Raw genomic sequence first — 20,419 nt, forward strand, 5'->3', positions numbered from 1 at the left:
GGGGAGAGATTCAGGATGGGCATCAGGGAAACCAGCACTTTGCTGCTAACCAAGAAAAAAGAAAAAGAAGGTCTCAAGAAAAAAACACAAGAAAGCAGTCTGATAGCTGCGCTCTAGCGCTGAAGCAAGAAGGAAGACAGAGCAGAGGTGGGCTGTAGGGAGCAAGGGGAGAAAACTGTCTGGCAAAGGGAAATGGTGGGGAAGGAAGGGCAAAGAGAGGAGGTGGCAACAGGAGCGGGGGAGGGGGGAAGGTGGGGAGAATATTTCAGAAGAATATTTTAAGTTAAATACAGAACTCTATTGTGAAGGACAAGTCACGAGGCAAGGTGCAGTTCAAAGGCACAGGCTCTGCATTTTCACCATCATGAGAAGGTAACTCGACAACCCAAGGCAGCAGGGGAGGAGGGCCTGGTGATCCCCAACATTAATTCCAACTTCCTCAGGAGCAGGGGGGAAAAAGACACACACAAGCTGCTCACAGGCACCAAGTCATGGAAAGCTTGGCAGGGTTGATACAGCTGCTTCCTTGAATGGACTCCACTATTTGAAAAATGCTATCTACGGGGAACGCACTTGCCTAGAGGTACTTGTCTGGCTGGGCAACGGAAAGAGTCAGCTTCCCTTCTCTGCCAACAGAGCTACTGCCAAATGTGCCCAGGGATGGATGGGAGGGAAGAATGGCTCCTTCAGGGCTTTGATTCTTTAGCTCTGCCCCCAAGAGCAGCCTAATAGACTCCCACCCACCCCACCCCAGCTGCTTTGGGAATGCCACTGTCATTCCTGCATCTCTTACCCTTATTTCTATATTATACAAACAGGGTCACGATGAAAGAGGAGAGAGGGTCCCTCTTATTTTTCCCTTTGCTTCCAAGTGTACAATTAGTGGAGCATGAAATTCCACAGAATAAAATTTCATAAAGGCTGTCTTGACTCCTTTATTCTCCCCAGCAAAGGGATTTCTCATCTACACCACGGAGTTAAGTTCTCAGAGGCTGCCAAGGGGAGAGGAGGGTGTTCTTGAACCCCTATGACCTGCCCCAACTCCTACGAGAAAAGGAAAGAAGGAACAAAGTAAAAAGATGGTACTCAATTCTCATTTGTACCTGATAAAAATGTGAAACGGATGCGAAGAAAAGACTAATGTGAGGAAAGAAGAGGAACACTTTTCTGGGGCCATCCTTTCCTCCTGTCATTTTCCAAACAGCGGACCCTAAGAGAGGAAAAGAGCTCTGATATTTGGCCTTCTCTTTCATTTTGGATAGTGCTTCGAGATCACCGGAACAGGAGTGACAAACAAAGCCAAATGTCTGATAGAGAAGCAGCCAGGAAAGCTGATGGAAAAGTCAGGAGTAGCAAGACAAAGAATGGAAAACAGCCACTCTGCAAAGACTAGAAGGAACAGGAGATCTCCATGATTAACCTCCCTAAGACATGGGCCAGCCTTCCAAGGCTTTTTTGAGGGCAGGAGCTGGAGAAACTCTAGGCAAGATAAACAGAGACTTCAAGAGTGGATCTGATGAAAGCTGCCAGAGGACAAGATCCTCCTCCTGGAGAGGGGCAGTGACCCTTTCTTTTCTCTCTATCCCAGTCGAGTTGGGAAGAAAAATGTGCCCAAGCAATGCCAAGTGAGCTAATCAGAAACCTTTCCAAAGTCAATGGACATATGTAGGATGGAAGATGGAAATCCAGTCTCTAACATCAGATATCTTTCTCCCCAATCTGACCTTTGTCCAATCAGATAGCTCTTGACACCACCTACAATTAAGGTGGCACTCCAACTTCAGGGACAGGAGTGATCTAACTGTGTCAATTAAAAAGGTACTGAAGGCAGGCTAGCAATACTGTCCCTCATCCCACCTATAAAAGGACTGAGAGGTTTGAAGTAAAAGCCCAGAATAAGAATGAGCTACCATGCCTGAACAGCGGCAACTTGGAAGAGGCCACAGCACAGGATTGGGGGGAAGGGGGGGAAAGAGGAGGAAGAAAGCAGGCCAGGTATGTACTTACTCGAAGTCCTCAAACTCCAAGTCGTTTCCCTCTACTGATGGGCCTTGGCTGTCTGAGGAAGAAGAGGAGGTGGAAGAACGGAGACGGTTCTGTTGGTAGCGCATGGAGCGCTGGCGAATACTGTCTCTTCGGGAAAGATATTGGATCATCCTCTGGGCGTAGTATGCAGCAGGAGATAACCTGAGAGAAAGGGAGATGGACAGGTACAAACTAGCACTAAGGACAGCTCCAGCTCTTCCATGCCACCTGCCCTGCGGAAGTTGGGTGAAAGCTCTCCCATGCACCAGTGGGGTCCCTCACAAGGTCTCCAGTTTCTATTCAAAGAGGTCCTGACCACGTCTGCTGCCAGAGATGCCCAAACAGAGAGCTAAAGAATGACAGTTTCTTCTTGGCATGCCCCAGGGAGCCAGTCAAACTTTGCAGAGTTTTTCCAACCATCTATCCAGCCTGAAATATTTCTTTCTCTTTAGAATCATCACCCCAGAACTCGTTACTGATTATCCAAAGTGGTCTGAGAGTCAAAGAGCAGAGAGACTTCCTTGTTCTTTGCAGTCACAACATCAGGATCAGGGAGGAGAGGAGGAGCACTAAGGAACAATGGCAGGGAATTAGATGGCAGCCAGTTCTTCTCTCCTTCTTCAAACATCTCTCCCAGATAATAACTATTCTGCTCATGGGCTCTTCATCGTCTGACCTGGTGCTGTTCCTCAAACTGCCACCCTCCCTACTGCCCATCTCTCACTGCACCTCTTCTCCACATACACTCACTCACTTAGCTACACCTTCTAGGGTTGTAGACCTGGGTTACCTATAGCGAGTGAAGGGAAAGGGAAAAAAAACATTTTCAATGACAGCATCAAAGGCTGCTATGAAAAATCTCCAATTCTAAAAGCATCTATGTAGTGACTTGAAAATCAAGAAGAGCATTTGCAAAGGCACTCATAGCCCTCCGACTGCTTCACAGCTTAGATTCAGTCTGTGGGGAAATCCTTAAGGAAAACATGAACTTGACCAGAGGAGCCCAAGAAAAACTTGGCAGTAGATTTGACCATGGCTTAGAAATGTCTCTGTTACTGGGGGAGTTATCTACCAGGACAATCATCACGTGAAATTTTCCAGCAGGAGAGCTGACAACCTCTAGAGATGGAAAGTTCACATCCATAGAATAATATGCGCTATTTGGCACTTTGGGATCCAAATTGCCTTTGTACAACAGGTAGGGAGAGGATGCACAGGTCTACTGACCAAGAAGATCGAATCGTAAGAGATGCTTCTTCCAACTGTTAATTCCCCCGGAAACCTAATTCCATACCATCTGCAGCAAGAAACCAGAGAATCCTGAACTTCTCCAGAGAAAGGAGCCAAGACGCAACGGTTCCTACCCATCACAAGCCATTCAGAAGTCTATATTCAGGAACCATTTTGGAATCTCTCAACTCAGAGGATGGAAAAGAAAGAAGCAGGAACAAGCTTGGGAAGTAGGGGAAATAGACCGAATTGCTTTAAAAAGATCTGCCTCCCAACGGTTCCTGGGGACAGCTTCTCATTATTCAAAGTCTCACCTCAAATAAAAGAGCAACCACAAAGCTTGCCCGAGATTACTTCGCTCAGAACCTGCTCACTGTGTGCTGAGAGCTCTCTAGACTACTGATGAATGAACGAAAAAGCGTTTGTTTAGTGCTTCTTATACGGCAGGCACTGCGCTAAGTACTGGGGATGCAGACACAAGAAAGAAAGCAGGCCAGCCTGAGAAGCCGTGCAGCAAGGGCAGAAAGCGAGGAAATTCCAGCATTATTTTTAGGACCTCTGGAAGGAGGCGGGGAGTTCAAAATGCGAGGCCTTTAACTTGAGCCTCACCTATCTGCTAAAGCTTTTAATATTAGAGAAGAAAGAAATTAGAACATCTTTTGATGAATTAATACCACCCCCAAGAATTGAAACACGACCCGAACCACAGTGTACTCTGAGCTGAGAGTTAAATGTTTACTTAAATCCTCGAGTTTTTATCTGAGGACTCAAGGGTAAAGATTTCAATCATCCTCAAGCACAAAATGTCAGTCACTTGCTTCTGTAAGGCATCACATTCTCTTTTTGATGAATCAAAAGATCAGATGTAGAATGACCCAAAAATCTTTGGAGGAAAAGAGGACAATTCAAGATCTTTTTCTTTCTCTAAGACTTTGTCCAGTCAAACATCTCACCAGACAGTTGGGACTAGGGATGGCCTAAGAATGTTCTAGAGACTGGAGAGATCACCAGCTGAAAGTTCTCTCTCTCTCTCTCTCCAACTCACCTTAAAACTACATTTTCCCTCTTCCGGAGTTAACAGCTTTCAAATATCAGAAACTCATCCCTCTCCTTCCTGCTTCAATTATCACATATAGTATACATCTTTATTTTAGTCACCGACCCAGACGGCATCAGATAAATCTGATTTTTTTTCTTATTTCTTGAGTATGGAAAGAGGATTTTGCTGTGACAGAAATATTTGAGGGTCACTATACCAGTAATCAGAGAGATGGTGTATTCTCCTAAAACTCATTTATTTATTTATTTTTGGCTAGGCAATGGGGTTAAGTGACTTGCCCAGGGTCACACAGCTAGCAAGTGTCAAGTGTCTGAGGCTGCATTTGAACTCAGGTCCTCCTGACTCCAGGGCCCACGCTCTATCCATGGTACCACCTAGCTGCCCCTGAGAGATGGTGTATTCTGGCCCCAGACATAAAAGTTCACGAGACTGATACTTTGGTATCAAAGTTATCTCGTAATGGCATGATTTGTGCCTGATAATCTTCCAGGTAAATCAACAATTTTGTCTAAAGTGAAACTTTCTGTTCTCTGTGACTCACATTTCTAATCTTCCCAGTCTCCTATATAATTCTCCCCATCATTTCTGGTCTAGCAAATGGCCCAAGTTATTGGATCTCTGAATTTAATGAAGATTTAATTTTCTCTTCCTTTCAGAACATTAACAGAACTGACAAGCACACTCCATGTGCCTTAGAGACTGCTCTACAACCTCAATGTTTTGTTTAGTAACATGTATCTATTTATCTTTAGGAATTAGTTTCAGGGAAGATCCTGAGTTGAACCCATCTCAAATTTTTTTTCACAAGAACTATCTGAACACCTTGTGATTACAGGAGAAGCAAGAGCTTCACCAAAGCTCTGACCTGCTTTCACTACAATCTTTCTTCCTCTCCTCCTCCAAAGAAAACTCACTAAGATGTAACAACTAACTGAACCTGTTGGCCACCCTATGACTTTATGAATGGCCCCCACAAGTGACTGTCTATCTCTTTCTGACTTAAGAATTTTTCCATGAAACTGATGATGCTTTGCTTTACAAAGTAAATTTCTCTCTAACAATGCTGTCCATTTGACCGCCGGCAGAGCACCAAGTGCTTCTGGTCAGTCACAGCAGGGCCGCAGCTTTGCTTCCCAGCTCTTCAGACCCTCCCTGGGATCACTGCGACCAGGTATTGTTTTCCTGCCCATCTCCCACATGAGACAAGCACTGTCTGCCAAAGCTACGTGCCTGCTGAGGCTCTGCTCACTCACCTGCTGTCCACGATCTACTTCCCAGGCATGTGAGCCGCCTTACTAAAACTGAAATTGGTGAATAAAAGAGCTGCAGTGTAAGCTGTATCCAAGGTGAGCAAAGGTGGCTGTTCACACAGCTCAGCGGTGCCTGCCTTCTGTCGGGGCGGCTCAAAGGAGCTACTCCCTCCCACCTGAGATCGCTTGGGCCTTACCTCGCAGGGTCTGGATAAATGGGGTGTTCCCGGGATCCTGCTCCATCATAACGGGATAATGAAATGAGGGAAGACTCCAGCAGCCTCCTAACAGAGATTAAAAACAGAAGGCAGTCCCTGTCAAACACCAACTCAGAGGTCATGCACAAGGTAAAAGAGTGGGAGGGACAAATCAAAGTCCTGTTCCTGACATTTTCCCGATGTCACTGGCACATCAGGCGCCACGCCCTGTCTCTAAGCTAAACGTTTTAGAGACATATAATGCCCACTAAAACTCAGATCCTTGCCCCAAAGTTCCCAGATGGAGCTCACAGCCACAGGAATTATTTTTAGTACTGTTCAGGAGCCACCTTTTCACAGACATCACTCCATTCCTTTCTTTTACAAAACTGCCCAGGCAGTAGGCATGGGTTTGGAATTGAAACAGAGGGCTTGGGCAGAGTGCTAGTTCAGGTAGACTAATCCCAAGAAACACACCCTTCTGCTCCTCCTTCCCTGCCGAGTCCCACGTGCTGGCAGCAGTATCCCCTTGGCACCACTCACATCCAGCAACGATTGATGGCTAGCCTCAAATAGAGACATCATCACTGTCAGAGTCTCTACTTAAGAATGTCTCAGACATCAGGGTCTCTCCCAATAAAAAATGCGTAGGGAAAATGGCTTTTCCATGCCCCTGGAAAGAAATGCATGTGGGAGACACATTATCCCCTCTCCTGCCGCATCTTGCCTGGCACTCTAGGGAGCAGGCCACTGGCTTGCTGCCAGGCTCTTCAGCAGAGAAAGAGGACAAGAGCAGCAACTAATTTCTCCCAATGAAATTAGTTTACTTAACTGTCACGAAAACTCCCTAGCTTTGGGTACAGTCACCTGACAGGCAAAGAGGTCAGTTATCACAGCAGCCAGCGAACTACAGCACTGCCCTGGAAGCCTGGAGAAGTACAAACTCCCAACAGAAATGATAACAATCCAACCTGCAGTTGCCATTCTCAGCACAGACCCACCTGCCAATCTCTGCCAAATATTTTTGATCATATCAGATAGACTGACAACTGCAGAAGAAAGGTAGGAACTTACAAACATGGAAGACAAAGGGTTTGAGAAGTAAATTGCTAACACTGTGTGATACAGAGGTGGAGCAAAGTTTTCAATTAAGATAGGGAGGTGCGGAGAGAGGTATATGGAATAGGGGATAATGGAGAGGCCAGATAAGCTCAAAATAAAGGAACTGACAGCTATGCCAAAAAAACCCAAAAAGTCTATTCTAGGCCTCTGTGTTATGGTTATTTAAGACTTAAGAAACAAGCTCGGAAAATCTACAATGATGACGGTGAGGGGACAGGTCGGGGGCAGGGAGGAGACAATGAAGGCAGCAAGGTCTGTGAGCAACTTTCCTGACACAACTGTGCTTTGGAGGCAGGGCTATGCCACCACCAGTGATGACCCTCCTTCCTGAGCAAGGATCATCCAGTTCCCAGGATAAGTAAAGCAACCTACCAAGATGAGCACTGGGCCAGACAGAATGATTTCCAGACATAAGGAGTCCCCGGTGGGTGATGCTGCCCTAGGGAGGAGGGTAGGGCAGCTGACCTCAAATAAGAGGCTCCACTTCCCAAGGGAGCTGGTGTTTTAAACTAGGAGCACCTCCCTGAATCCTAGAACAATACTTTCTACACAATCTTCTCTGACTATGGAAAAACATTTGCATTGCTGCCTCCAGTGTTAACAGGAAACTATCAGATGTCAATGCCCTCAGAGGCTGGCCACCTCCCCAGAAGCTCAGTGAGATGGTTGTGTTCTTTCTATGCCTGAAGGGGAGTGCTCATCCTGGGGCTCATCCGCTGCTTCATGGGTGAGTGGGTGGCATCTTCATTTCAAATGTGCAGAGCCACACTGAAAGCAGTGTATTCAGGAGTGAGGAAGATAAAGGGCATGTTTGAAAGCCGGGCAAACTTCAGCCCTCTGGCCCACACAAAGTGCACTGTATATAGTAGACATTTCATAAATTTTAGTTGAATGAATTAGTCTAAGTCTCAGAAATGCATAGCAGATATATAATAGAGGGAAAAGCCCCAAAGTTTTGTGGTTTTCCTATTTCAGACTGGTTGACAGAAACCCATCAATGAATGAGCATTTATTAAGCACTACTATGTGGTAGGCACTGGGCTGGAGAAAAAAGTATACAGAATGAAATAATCCTTCCTCCCAATGCCATGACTTCTCTGCAGCCTGTGACACTGTCCAAGAGACACTTTCCTGTCTGGGTTGTTGTAACACTGTTTTCTTTTGATTTTCTTCTTACCTATCTGACCACTCCTTCTCAGTCTCAACGCAAATTAATTCTCAAGATATTTCTTTCTAGCCCTAACCTCTCTCCTGACCTCCACTACTGCATCTCCAACTGCTTACTGTTATGTCTCAAACTGGATGTCTCAAAAACATCTTGAACATAACATGTCCAAAACAGAACTCATTAGCTTTCTCCCTAAATGCTCTCCCAACTCTTAACTCCCCTTTTACTGTCAAGGGTACCATCATACTCCTAAAGGGTATCTCCATCTTCCTAAAGAACAAGCCTGTTCTCATCACTACCTAGAGGCAGTTAGGCTGCCCAGTGAATAGGGCATTCATTGGCCCTGGAAGACCTGGGTCCAAATCCAGCCTCAGATACTTAATCATTGTGTGACCTTAAGCAAGTCACTTAACCACTGCCTTCCTCAGTTTCCTCAAATGTAAAAGGGGGATAATAATAGCATCTACCTCCTAGGATTGTTGAGGATCAAATGAGATAACATTCGCAAAGGGCTTAGTACAATCCCTTCCCCTACTCCCTATTTAATAAATTCTAGCAGCTTCCTATCACCTTCAGAATTAAATATCAAGTCCTTTGGCTTTTCAAGCGTTCCATATGTGGGATCCTTCCTATCTTTCCAGTCTTTTTCTACTCGTTCCCCTTGAGATACTCCAAAGCATGGTCACTGGCTGGCCCCTACACCTGGCACTCTCTCCAGCTAAAGTGCCACCTGCTGAAAGAAGCCTTTCTTGGTCCTCTTTAATCTTGGGGCCTTCCCTCTGAGAATGAACCCAATTTATCCTGAGCATGGCTTGTCTGTGCATACATACCTGTTTGCTTCTTGTCTCCCCCACTAGGCAGGGAGCAACTTGAGGGCAGGGACTGGCTTTTGCGTTTCTTTGTGTCCCTAAAGTGCCTGGTACGTGGCAGGAATTTAATAAATGCTTATCACTGACTTGACATTCTAAAGGTACAGACAACAAATGTACATACAAATAGATAAAGCATACATATAGTTAACATACACAAGTGGTCATCAGTATCAAAGGCTGCACCAAGGTTGAGAAGGATGAGGACAGAGGAAAGATCACCAGATTTGGCAATTAAGAGATCACTGGTAACTATGGACAGAGCAGTTTCACTTAAGCAATGAGGTAGGAACCCAAACTGTAAAGGGTTCAGTAATATTTCCCTCTTTGAGGTTCACGCTATTCCTATCTACCACCCAATCAAAATCCTGGTAGCTTTTGTCTACAAACCTCCAGCCCACTGTCCTTCCTCAATGAGCACAGTACATAGCTCATAATGTTTTTTTCTCCTTCTCAATTCCTGCCCTAATACTTGGGAACTTATATATATCAATCAGTTCCTTAACCTACTCATCTCCCATCTCACCTAAGCCACACACAAAGATGGTCATACCCTTGATCTTGCCATTACCCATCAGATTGTGCCACCTCCACGTTCAAGAATTTCAAAATTTCCTTATCAAACCATAATCTATCGGATTTCTACCCCTTCCTCTGCCTTCTCTTACCTAACCACACTCTTTAGCCACATCATAACCTCCAATCCCTCAACCCCTCAATTCTCTCCCACACATCTCCTCTGCACTAGCCCTCGACTCTTTTCTCTGTCTTGACCCCTGGGTGAACCAATTCATTCCACACTGTCCTTTTCTCAAGTTCCTTGCCTCCTTATCAAATCACTGGTTGTGCTTCACCAAGCCTAGCCCTGAATCACTCCTACCACACACTGCCTTTATTCCTACACATGTGCTGCTGAATGAAGGTAGAGAAAATCATGCAATTATTCTGACTGAGTCCACTATGAATTTGTTAAACAACCTCCACTGGGCCCTTACTGCTGTTAGGCAATCCTACTACACCTTCCTTATCAACTCACTATTCTATATTCTCCATAGCAGCTCTCCCAAACCTTTTTTCATCTCTCCTTACATTTCCCATGGCTCCTCCCCCCTCAACACGCTCAGCTGAGAACGCTGACTCATATTTTACTGAAAAAACTGAGGCCATTCACCACAAACTCCTTCTTCTTCCTCATCTCCCATCACTCAGGTACCGTCTGCCACTCTCTCACCTTTCACCATTGTTTCACACTAAGAGGTTGTCTTCCTCTTTGACAAGGCTGAATCCTCCACCTACACATGCAATGCCATTCCATCCCACCTCCTCCAACAGACTGCTCCTTAGTCTTGTCTGCTCTCATTTCTCTTCAATCTCTTCCTCTATATTGGCTGTCTCCCTACTGCCTACTCAGTGGACCCTACCAGCTCCTCCACCCTCAAAACACCATCACTTGATCCTTTCATCCCCTCTACCTACTGTCTTATAGGTCTTCTGCCTTTTGTAGCTAAATGCTCTGAAAAAGCTGTCTGCAATAGGTGTTTCTACTTTCTCTGCTTTTATTGTCTTCTTAACCTCTTACAATCTGGCTCCTAAACTCATCATTCCACTGAAACTGTTCTCTCCAAAGTTACAATAACCTCTAAGTTGCCAAATCCAATAGCTTCTTCTCAATCCTCATTCTCCTTGACCTGTCTGCAGCCTCTGACACTACTGGCCAGCCTCTTCTCCTTGATCCTCTCTTCTTGTGAGGTTTTTGGGACACCAATCCCTCCTGGTTATCGTTCTTCCTGTCAGACCACTCTTTCTCAAGTGTCCTTTGCTGGATTCTCATCCAGATCACACCCTCAAGACCCTCTTGTCTTCTTTCCCCTCCTCTATACTACCTCAAGCGGTGATCTCATCAGCTCCCAGGGATTTAATGATCACCTCTATGCTAATGATTCTCAAATGTGCATATCCTGCTCTAGACCTCCCTGCTGACCTCCGATCCACGTCCAGCAGACACCTTAAACTCAACATATCTAAAACAAAACATATTAACTTTCCTTCTAAAGTTCCTCCTTCCTCCCCACCCCTCCCCTGACTTCCTTATTACTGAAGAAGGTAACACTTCCTCCCAGTACTTCAGACTTACAACCTAGGGATTCATCCTCAACTCCTCGCTTTCGTTACCAAGGCAAGGCCTCCTTATGTCACCTTTGCAACATCTCTTGAACACGCTTCTTTCTCTCTTCTGACACTGCCACCACTCCGGTACCCTAATCACCTCAACCTTGGACTCCCACAATCAGCTGCTGGGGTATCTACCAGCTTGAAGTCTCCATCCTCCACTCAGCTACCAAAGTGATTTCCCTAAATTACAGGTACCACAATGTAGTCCTCCCCTCACCCCCAACTCAATAAACTCCGGTAACTCCCCATCATTTCCAAGATCTCAGAACAAAATTCTGTTTGGCCTTCAAAGCCCTTCATTACCTGCTGCCATCCCTACCAACTCTCCACCACAAACTCCGGTCCAATGACACTGGCCTCCTGACTGCTCCCTGAACAAGATAATCCATCTCTGGAGTCTGGGCATTTTCTCTGGCTGCCCTCCATGCCAGGAATGCTCGCCTGCCTTCTCCTCATCCTGACTCCCTTGCCCTCCTGTGAGGCCCACCTAAAATGTCATCTTCTGCCGGACACCTGCCCCAACTCCCCTTACTTCTGATGCCTTCCCTCTGTTAATCGTTTCCTGTTCATCCTGTACACAGCCTGTGGGTCAATGGTTTACTCGCTGTCTCCCTGCCGGAGGGCGGCACAGTACCTAACACAGAGTGGGTTGGTTGGTGTCCTTCGTTCTCGAAGAGGACCAGAATGACATCATTATGTTGGGGTCAAGGGACAGTGTGTCCGCTGCAGCTCATCAGACCAATATGAGTTCGGAAGGCTCTACCACAGGTTAGGTACAAATAGTCCACACGAACATTTGCAGTGGAGATGTCTCTAAATTTGCACATCTTGCATTTTTTGGGGGGCTACTGCAATTCTGCTTCACTCACAGAACACAGCACTTTCTTTGATGAGGACATGTCACGCTGGGCATTCCTATGTTAGTGCCTACCATCTCTCACAATCGACTGCAAAGTTCTTAAGGGTGTCATTGCATCCTTCTTCTGACCTCCATGTGAACGCTTGCCTTGTGTGAATTCGCTGTAAAATAATCTTTTAGGCAAATGTCTGGCATTCAAACAACATGGCCAGCCCACTGGAGCTGCGCTCTCTGCTCTCTGAGGTAGTCTGAATGCTTGGCAGTTTAGCTTGAGAAAGAACCTCAGTGTCCTACACCTTATCTTGTGCAATGAGTTACAATTTCTGAGAGAGTTTCAGGGTAATTAATACTCAATTTATTAATTATGCTAGCATATAAATCAATAAATTGAGGTCAGTGGTTCCTCTCAGCAACCAAAAAACACCCCTCCCAGAGCACCAAATGGGGTAAAAGCCTTTGGAAAAGGGAGTGCCCCTGAGAGTAGAAATCAACTCTGATTGGTTAACAATCAATGGACATATTAATGAGAAGGTGGGGAAAAAATCTTGAGCTTTTCCTGCTGAGAATGTGACACCATCATGAGACTCAGCTGCCTCCAGCAATCTGGACAAAAGAATCCACCTCTACCCAGACCAACTCTGGCTGGTTTTCCCATTCATAAGCTGGGTCACCCCAAATTCTAAAGGAAGGCTTCAAGGACAGGGGCTTATTTCCTAAGGGTGAAAACTTGGCTAGACTGGATTCTGTTTGTAAAGTCTTCTAGTTGGGTGGGATCCCACTTAAGATCAAGAAGCATGTACCCAGAGGATTTGAGCAATCTCATCTATCAGTAACGTCTTTCAGAAACTGGCTGAATGACCTACAGAGGCTGGTTTCTGAATGAGGAAATAGGAATGGAAAGCTTTAATCCTAATTTAATAATTGGTTATTAATATAAGAAAAATAATCGTTACTCTCACTTGCCAGGTGATCTCCAGAATCTTCTTCAGACAATTCAAATGGAAGCAATTCTGTTTCCTGGCACGGTGCTGGCATCCGGGTTTCACAGGCATACAACAATGAGGTCGACACAACAGCTCTGTAGACCTTCAGTTTTGTAGGCAGTCTAATACCCACACTTTCCTTCGGAGCCTCCCAAACACTAAGCTAGCTCTGGCATCAACCTCATCATCTATGTGTGCATCCTTGGAAAGTATGCTGCAAATTTATCCACAGCATTCAAAATTTCTCCATTTACTGTAACCGATGGTATCATGTATGGATGGTGTGGTGCTGGTTGGTGGAGAACCTCTGTTTTCTTGGTGTTAACTGTTATGCCAAAATTAGCACAGCAACCCAGAACTGATCCATACTCTGCTGCATCTCACCCTGTGGGGTTGCAAAGAGTTCACAATCATCTGAGAACAAAAACTCATGCACCAATACTCCCTCTACTTTAGTCTTGGCTTGTAGCATTTTCAAGTTAAATAATTTACCTTCAGCAGGGTTGCTGACCTTGACGCCATTTTCGTCCTTGCTGAAGGCATCTGACAACATCTCTGAAAACATCATGCCAGAGAAATCCATCAGCATTCTATGTCAGGCTCATGACAGCATGCTTGCACAAGTTCTGGATAATGGGCGATGCTCTTACAATGGAGTGAAGCAGGGCTGTGTGCTTGCTCCCATACATTTTGGCATGATATTTTTAACATGATGTAGCACAATGATGATGTTTTCACCTGACACATAGTAGGCACTGAAATGTCTATTAACTATCTACTGATTCTTGGCAGCTAAGTGGCACGGTGGATAGAGTGTTAGGTCTGGAGTCTGGTAGACCTGAGTTCAAACCTGGCCTTAGAAAATTTAAGTATTAGCTGTGTGACCTTGGACAAGTCACTTAACCTTGTCTGCCTCAGTTTCCTCATCTGTAAAATGAAGGAAATGGCAAACCACTCCAATATCTTGGCCAAGAAAACCCCAAATGGGGTCACAAAGAATTGGGCACAGATAAAATGACTGAACAAAACAGCTGGTTCCTTGGATCAGGAGGCATATGCCTCTCAATCTCTATCTAGCCCATGGCTCTCTCCATCTCCAGATGCTTACTGAACAGCTGAAATTCAAAATGTCTCAAACAGTGCTTATATTCTCCTTGACCTTTCTGCTCTTCCCAACTTCCTTATTTCTTTTAAGGCTACTACCATTCTTCTAGTCTTCTGGCCCCTCCATGTCAACCTTAACTCTTTAACCTCACTGACCCTACATATTTAGTTATTAATTCTTGTCATTTCTACTTCCTTAATATCTCTACCACCCATACCTTCTCTCTACGCACACAGCAATCACCCTAGTTCAAATCTCTATCCCTTCTAACCTGGACTGTTACAATAGCCCCCTAATTGATGTCCTCACCTCTCTCCCCACTCTCCTCCATACTCCACACAGCTAACAAGGTGATTTTCCTAAAACACAGGTCTGACTACGTCACTCCCGTACTCACTCATTTCCGTTGCTTTCCCACTGCTTTTATGTTCATATACAAACTGTGTCTTTTAGAGTTCTTCAAAACCTGACATCAACCTTTCTTTCCAGCCCTGTTTCGTATGACTTCTTCCCTCACGCTCTGAGCCCCAGTCAGATGGGCCTCCTTGCCCTTCCTCCCACATGAACCCATCTCCCACCTCTGTACCTCTGCCCTGGCAGTCCTCAGGGCCTGAAATACAGTCACCTTCTTCCTCATCTCCAGCTCTTGGAATCTTTCATTTCCTCCAACACTCAGCTCAAACGCTACCTTCAACATGGTCTTTCTTGATCATCCCAAATGCTAATGTATTCCTCCTCCTCCTCTCCTTGCAAAATGCCTTGTATTTTGTATATGTTGACAGATATACCCTTACTGTCTTCCCTGATTGAACATAAACACCTTTACAAAAAGGACTGGTTCCTTTTGGTCCCTGTATCCCCAATGCCCAGCACAGTGCCTCGAGCATAGCAGACATTTAGTAAATACTTGTAGATTGCCTCATCAGTTGAAGAAATGAGAAAATTTAGCCCAGAGAAGAGATCCAGTGCTGGGAAAGCAATAATTATCTTCCAGTCTTTAAAGAGCACTCATTTGGTCCCAAAGATCACAGTGAGGATGACCATTACAGAAAGGCTGAATTAGGCTTGGAGTTTCCCACAACACAAGGGGCTGCCACCTCAGGAGGGCGTGGATTCTTCCTTATAGACTGGGTGATGCTGTTAAGGGGCTTCCTGTGGCAGGGTAATTGACCTAGACAGCTTCTGAGGTTCTTTCTAACGCAAAGTACCAAAGTACGTGGTTCTGAGATGAAACGTTCAGGTTTGGGTACTGGCAAAAAGGAGGATGGCTTAGAAAGGAGCGAGATGGCACCTCCCCACCTCCATCCCACTTCAAGTGTTCAGAAGAAAAGTGAGCAAGCCCAAAGGATACATACCAAGTGTGTCTCTTCTTTCCCTTCATCCCTGGCTCCTGCAAGCACCCTGTCCCATCAAACTTGCCCTTCAATTATCCTTTCTTTCCTTGCTCATTCCCTCTCTGCCTAACATACATGCTCAGGCCTGGACTATCCTGAAAAATGCATCTTCCCAACCCCTCCTGTTCCAGCTTTCCTCCTACCTCTGTGACTTTCCTTCTCTGGCTGCACCTCCTGCTATCCTGGAAATGTAGGTATTAACTCAAAGTTGTCTGTCCTTAGCTCTCTTTTCTCTCTGTACATAATTTCCTGGGGCAGCTAGGTGGCGCAGTGGATAGAGCTCTAGTCTTGGAATCAGGAGGGCCTGAATTCAAATCCAGACTCAGATACTTGACACTTACTAGCTGTGTGACCCTGGGCAAGTCACTTAACCCCAACTGCCTCACCAAAAAAAAAAAAAATTAACAAGTACATAATTTCTCCTTTGGAGATCCTACCTACCTCCATGGTATATAAATTGTCACCTATACATGTATAACGGCCAGAACTTTTTTAGCCTAGCCCTCTCTCCTGATCAGAACCACATTTTCAACTGCCTGCTAGACAGCTCCACCTGGCTCTCTCTCTTGTACATCAAATCCACCGTATTCAAAAATTTAGCATTTTCTCAAAAAAAAAATTCTCTTTCTCCTATTTCTGTTCTGAATACCATCTTTTTCCTAGTCACCCAGATACAAAGCCTGTCATCTTCGAATCTTTCCCTTTTCTTGCTTCCCACATTCAACAGATTGACAAAATTTGTCAATCTTATTTCTGAAATGGGTTCCCTATCCTTTCTCCCTCACAACTATCATCCTAAATTCTGTAACCTGGACTACTGCAACAGCTACCTCACTGATCTCCTAGCCTCCAACCTCTCAAGCTACTGCATTCACATACTGCTACCAGAGAGTTCCAAAACTCTATTCATCACTGCATTGGTCAAAAACCTTAAACAGCCTCCTGCTATAAGCCAAATAAAGTCCCAATTGCTTAGCCTGGCATTTAGAGTCTTTCATAATCTGGTCCCAAATACATTTCTAACTTTATCTCCTACCATTCCCCACCACCTAGTCTCAGATCCAGTCAAAGTGAACTAATCATCATCACCTCACCATGCTCCATGCTTTCTGACCTTCATGCCACCAACTCCCCCAATCCCATCTTAATCTGTCATAATCCCACTCCCCCTTTAAGACTTCACTCAAATAAAACAGTAACATGTATTTAGTGTTTGGAGATTTATAAGAGGCACCAGGCACAAAGAATAGAAAGCTGGCCTCTAAGTCCAGGAGGCCTAGGTTCAAATCCCATCACTGACATACAATGACAAGTCACTTGACCTCTCAGTGCTCTGGGCCAATGTTGTCAAACTCAAACAGAAACAGAGGCCACTAATCTGTACAAATGGATCCCTGAATACCACATATGAACTTAGTTTCAAAATGTAACATTATCTGTGTCTTATTAGATTTTAATTTATTTTCTTAAATATCTTCCCATTACATTTTAAACACTACAGAGTATTGTGGGCCAAGCATATGACACCTCTGCTATAGACTAGTCTCTAAGACAGTATGTGGCAGAGAAGGGACCACCCAGCACTGATTAGCAGAAGGAGTTGCCCAGCCCAATGACATCAAAGGTTTAGGCCTTATCCTGATCCTAAAGTCTGCAAAGCAATTCCTCACTATAGCCCTGGAGAAAGAAGCCCAAGGGTGAAGAAGAGAGGTAACCTCACTGAGGTTACCTTGCTGACGATCCCACATCTCCTAAGCCTCAGAGCCAGAACTCTAACCTAGCTCCTTCTGATACTTGGCTCTTGGACCGTGGCCAAAAACATGTGCAATACCCACCTTATAGGGTAGCTGTGAGAATTAAGTAAGATGGAAAATGTAAAACATTTGATGAGACTAAACACATCCTATAACCATGAGCTCTTATCTGACCTTTCAGTACAGGGCTCTCTTCACCACCCACACCACCTTCAAATGCTGCCTCTTCCAAAAAAACTTTCTCTGAGGTCCTCAGCCCAGATAAAACTCTTGCTCCTCTTAAATTTCCATAGTACCTGGTGTCTCATAGCATATCTTAGAAGCAGCTGCTGGAGCAGGGGGAAAAGGGCTGGGCCTACAGTCAAGAAGAACCCAGTTCAAATCTGGCCTGAGACACCTACTTAGCTGTGTAAGCCTGGGCAAGTCACTTGACCTCTGTCAGTTTCCTCATCTGTAAAATGGGGATAATATTAGCACTTACCTCCCACAACTGTTGTGAGGATAAAATGAGATAATATTTGTAAAGTGTTATAGAAATGCTAGCTATCATTTTTTAAATCTTACTCTTTTTTGAAGGGACCACGTTCTATTTTTCATTATACACTTTGTAGCACTATGAACATAGTAGGTACTCAACAAATATTTGTTAAGTCAGTGGATGAATCAGCAAACCATGACGATGATGAATGATGACTCTGCAAATGCCAAACTTGTTCAGTGGCCCTGGATGACCCGGTGGCTCTCGCCAGAATGTCTGCAGGCCTTCGCTGAGGTTCACTGGAATCACTTAGAGAACTCGTAACGCAGGTCAGGTAAAAGTGCTGACACAATTGTCCTACTAAATGCATTATGGCCTGGTCCCTATGAGACTTATTAAATGGTGCAGTTCGAGCAGAGTTCCTTGCCTGGGGATCTATCCCAGCTGCCTCTGAACAGTGAGACATGGAAGCAGCGGAAAGAGGACTGTACTCAGGAAAGAAATGAAAGGCCAAGAGGGCAAACACAAACTCGGCAGTGTTGCTTCTTCCTTCCTCTGAATTCTGCTCTGCAGGCCCCATTTCTCTGCTTTGGCACATGCCTGTGTGTGAAGATGACAAGCCCTTACTCTTCTGTAAAAAATAATTGTGTGTTCTCAAATGACACCTCTATTATGATTTCCAAATTGACATACCTTCTTTAAAGCAGAGGCATCTAAGCCTCCCCAGTTTCACACACTGGCAATTAGAGTTAAGTTAACCAGTAACAGGCACTCTCTCAGCTGATCACTGCAGGGACCGTATCCTATGATTTGACTTGAAGAGTCCACGGCCTTGCTGCCAAGAGAGCCCAATAGCCTGGCTGGCCATCCCTGCCCTGCTGTAGGATAGGACCCATGCGGGGTAGGATAGCCCCAGGCAAAAGACACTGGCAGACACCGCCCAAGGCTTGCTCAGAAAGGAAACGAGACAAGGCTGCACCATTTTACTGCTTATAAATAACACTTTGTGCTGAAACCAGTACCTTCCACCAAAGGAGCTCAAGAACCTTTCACAAAACATAAACATAATCCTCCTGGTACCTCTGCATGGTGGGTGAGTCACAAGCATTTTTGTAGAGATAGGAGCCAAGGCACAAAAAAAGCCAAGCATCAAAGAGCACAGGCTCTCAACAGGGTTGGGGTCAGATCTAAGCCAACAGATCAGTCTTGCCAGACCATTATTTTAAGGGTCGTATTTCAACACACAGCCATCTACATTCTAATTTCAGTCAGGCTGATCTCATCTGCACAGCCATAGTACTGGTTCCTGTATTCATCTGAAGGAGCTCCCATGGTGTCAGCTGTTAGGGGAAATCTCCTCCAGTAGAGAGCTAAGACTTAATAACATTGTGGCCAAGTAACATGTATCTAGGTGGAGGGCTCCCCCAAAACCCGGCAATCATTTCAAGTGCTTGGCAACGATGAAAATGTTTCTCTCCATAACAACAAGAACAAATCATCAGGCTAATCTGAATCTGCACAACCATGTGGAGATTCTGAAAGGTGCTCTTCAATCCTCCTAATTCAACAAAGAGATGCCAGTGTATAATAATCAGCAAATGAGTTTACCCTTTAAAGTGCTTATTTTTCACCTTCACATGCCCCAAACCCAAATTTTCATCTAAAATGTTTTAAGGAATGACACGCCTTTAAAAGACAACATGACTATAAACCTGGCCTACATGTAAATGCTTCGTGTAATGAAGCAAAATCTTCAAGCCCATATTAGGAGGGCAAAAAAAGTTAGCAGATAAAGCAAATACAACAGCAAGAGAAATGGGAAGTGCACAGCAGGCAAAGTCTTTTTATTAATCAGACGCAAAGATGCAGCCCTCCTGGCTAGTGTCTGCTGAAGTTTTCAGCTGATGGGTTTCAGGAGCCTACAGAAATAGAAGGGAAGAGAGATTCCAACAGAGACCTGAACAATTCCCAGCCTACAGACTCCAGAGCCAGCACAAAGACCCAATGTAATCGTCTTCCCTCCATTACAGACTCCTTTCCAGAAACCTCTTCTGCATGACATTTGACTTCCAATGCCTCTCACCTCTGGACGTAGCTCAACCACTCACAACACACCCCTGGGATCCCCCCTCCCCACTCCCCATACTTAAGACTACCCTGATCACCAACTGGCCTCGGCACTCAGTTCCACTGGTACCACTGCTCCACCATTTTGATCTGTCTAGACAAAGTGAAATTGTCGCAAATGACACCTAAGGTACAATTAACAGAGAAAACTGCAATTTCCACTCTCCACCCCCATTCCCCCAGGAATCCATCCTCCAGCTTGTCAATCAATACTGCCACAATGAAGATTAACTCTGCAAAGCCTGAGAGATACTTAATTTCCAGCCTGGTAAAATATTTCACCTCTTTAAAAAAAAAATCTCTCTCTCTCTCTCTCTCATCCAAAGGTATAAATTGGCTCTTCTCTTCTTTCTGATATCAGGAGCTCTAAGTCCTACGGCTTGGAGACTTGTCAGCTATCTGTATGTGTAAAAACATCTTTATAAATGGCACTCTACCCAGTGTGATTTTATTGTGGAGAAAGACCAACACAAAGGAAGACAAAAAGAAAATAAACGACAAAGGAATAAAAGTCAATAATTCAAGAATATCAACAACAAAATCCAGGCAGTGCTGCCAAAACTAAACAGAATACGAGGCACTTTCAAGTTTCTCTTGGCCAATGTGCTGAAAGAAGAGACCAGGCG

The 20,419-nt window shown here is 44.9% G+C and overlaps 1 protein-coding gene across 7 annotated transcripts in view; it reads right to left on the reverse strand.

Annotated features, from left to right (window-relative positions):
- Positions 1 to 20,419, reverse strand: part of AMBRA1 (autophagy and beclin 1 regulator 1) — a 190,571-nt gene that overhangs the window by 114,489 nt on the left and 55,663 nt on the right. For 2 of the 7 annotated variants that reach the window (XM_021009796.2, XM_021009800.2), the window contains 2 exons: positions 5,763 to 5,849; positions 2,008 to 2,187 (listed from right to left, as the gene is read on the reverse strand). The exons of 2 other annotated variants lie outside the window; for them this stretch is intronic. In XM_021009796.2, the coding sequence (XP_020865455.1) occupies positions 2,008 to 2,187; positions 5,763 to 5,849 (267 nt within the window). The remainder of the gene's footprint in view (positions 1 to 2,007; positions 2,188 to 5,762; positions 5,850 to 20,419) is intronic. 3 more of the 7 variants (XM_021009801.2, XM_021009797.2, XM_021009798.2) reach the window with 2 other exon arrangements.

Source organism: Phascolarctos cinereus, unplaced genomic scaffold (assembly GCF_003287225.1).
Source record: "Phascolarctos cinereus isolate Bilbo 61053 unplaced genomic scaffold, phaCin_HiC Scaffold_9;HRSCAF=440, whole genome shotgun sequence".
NCBI classification, from domain to species: Eukaryota; Metazoa; Chordata; class Mammalia; order Diprotodontia; family Phascolarctidae; genus Phascolarctos; species Phascolarctos cinereus.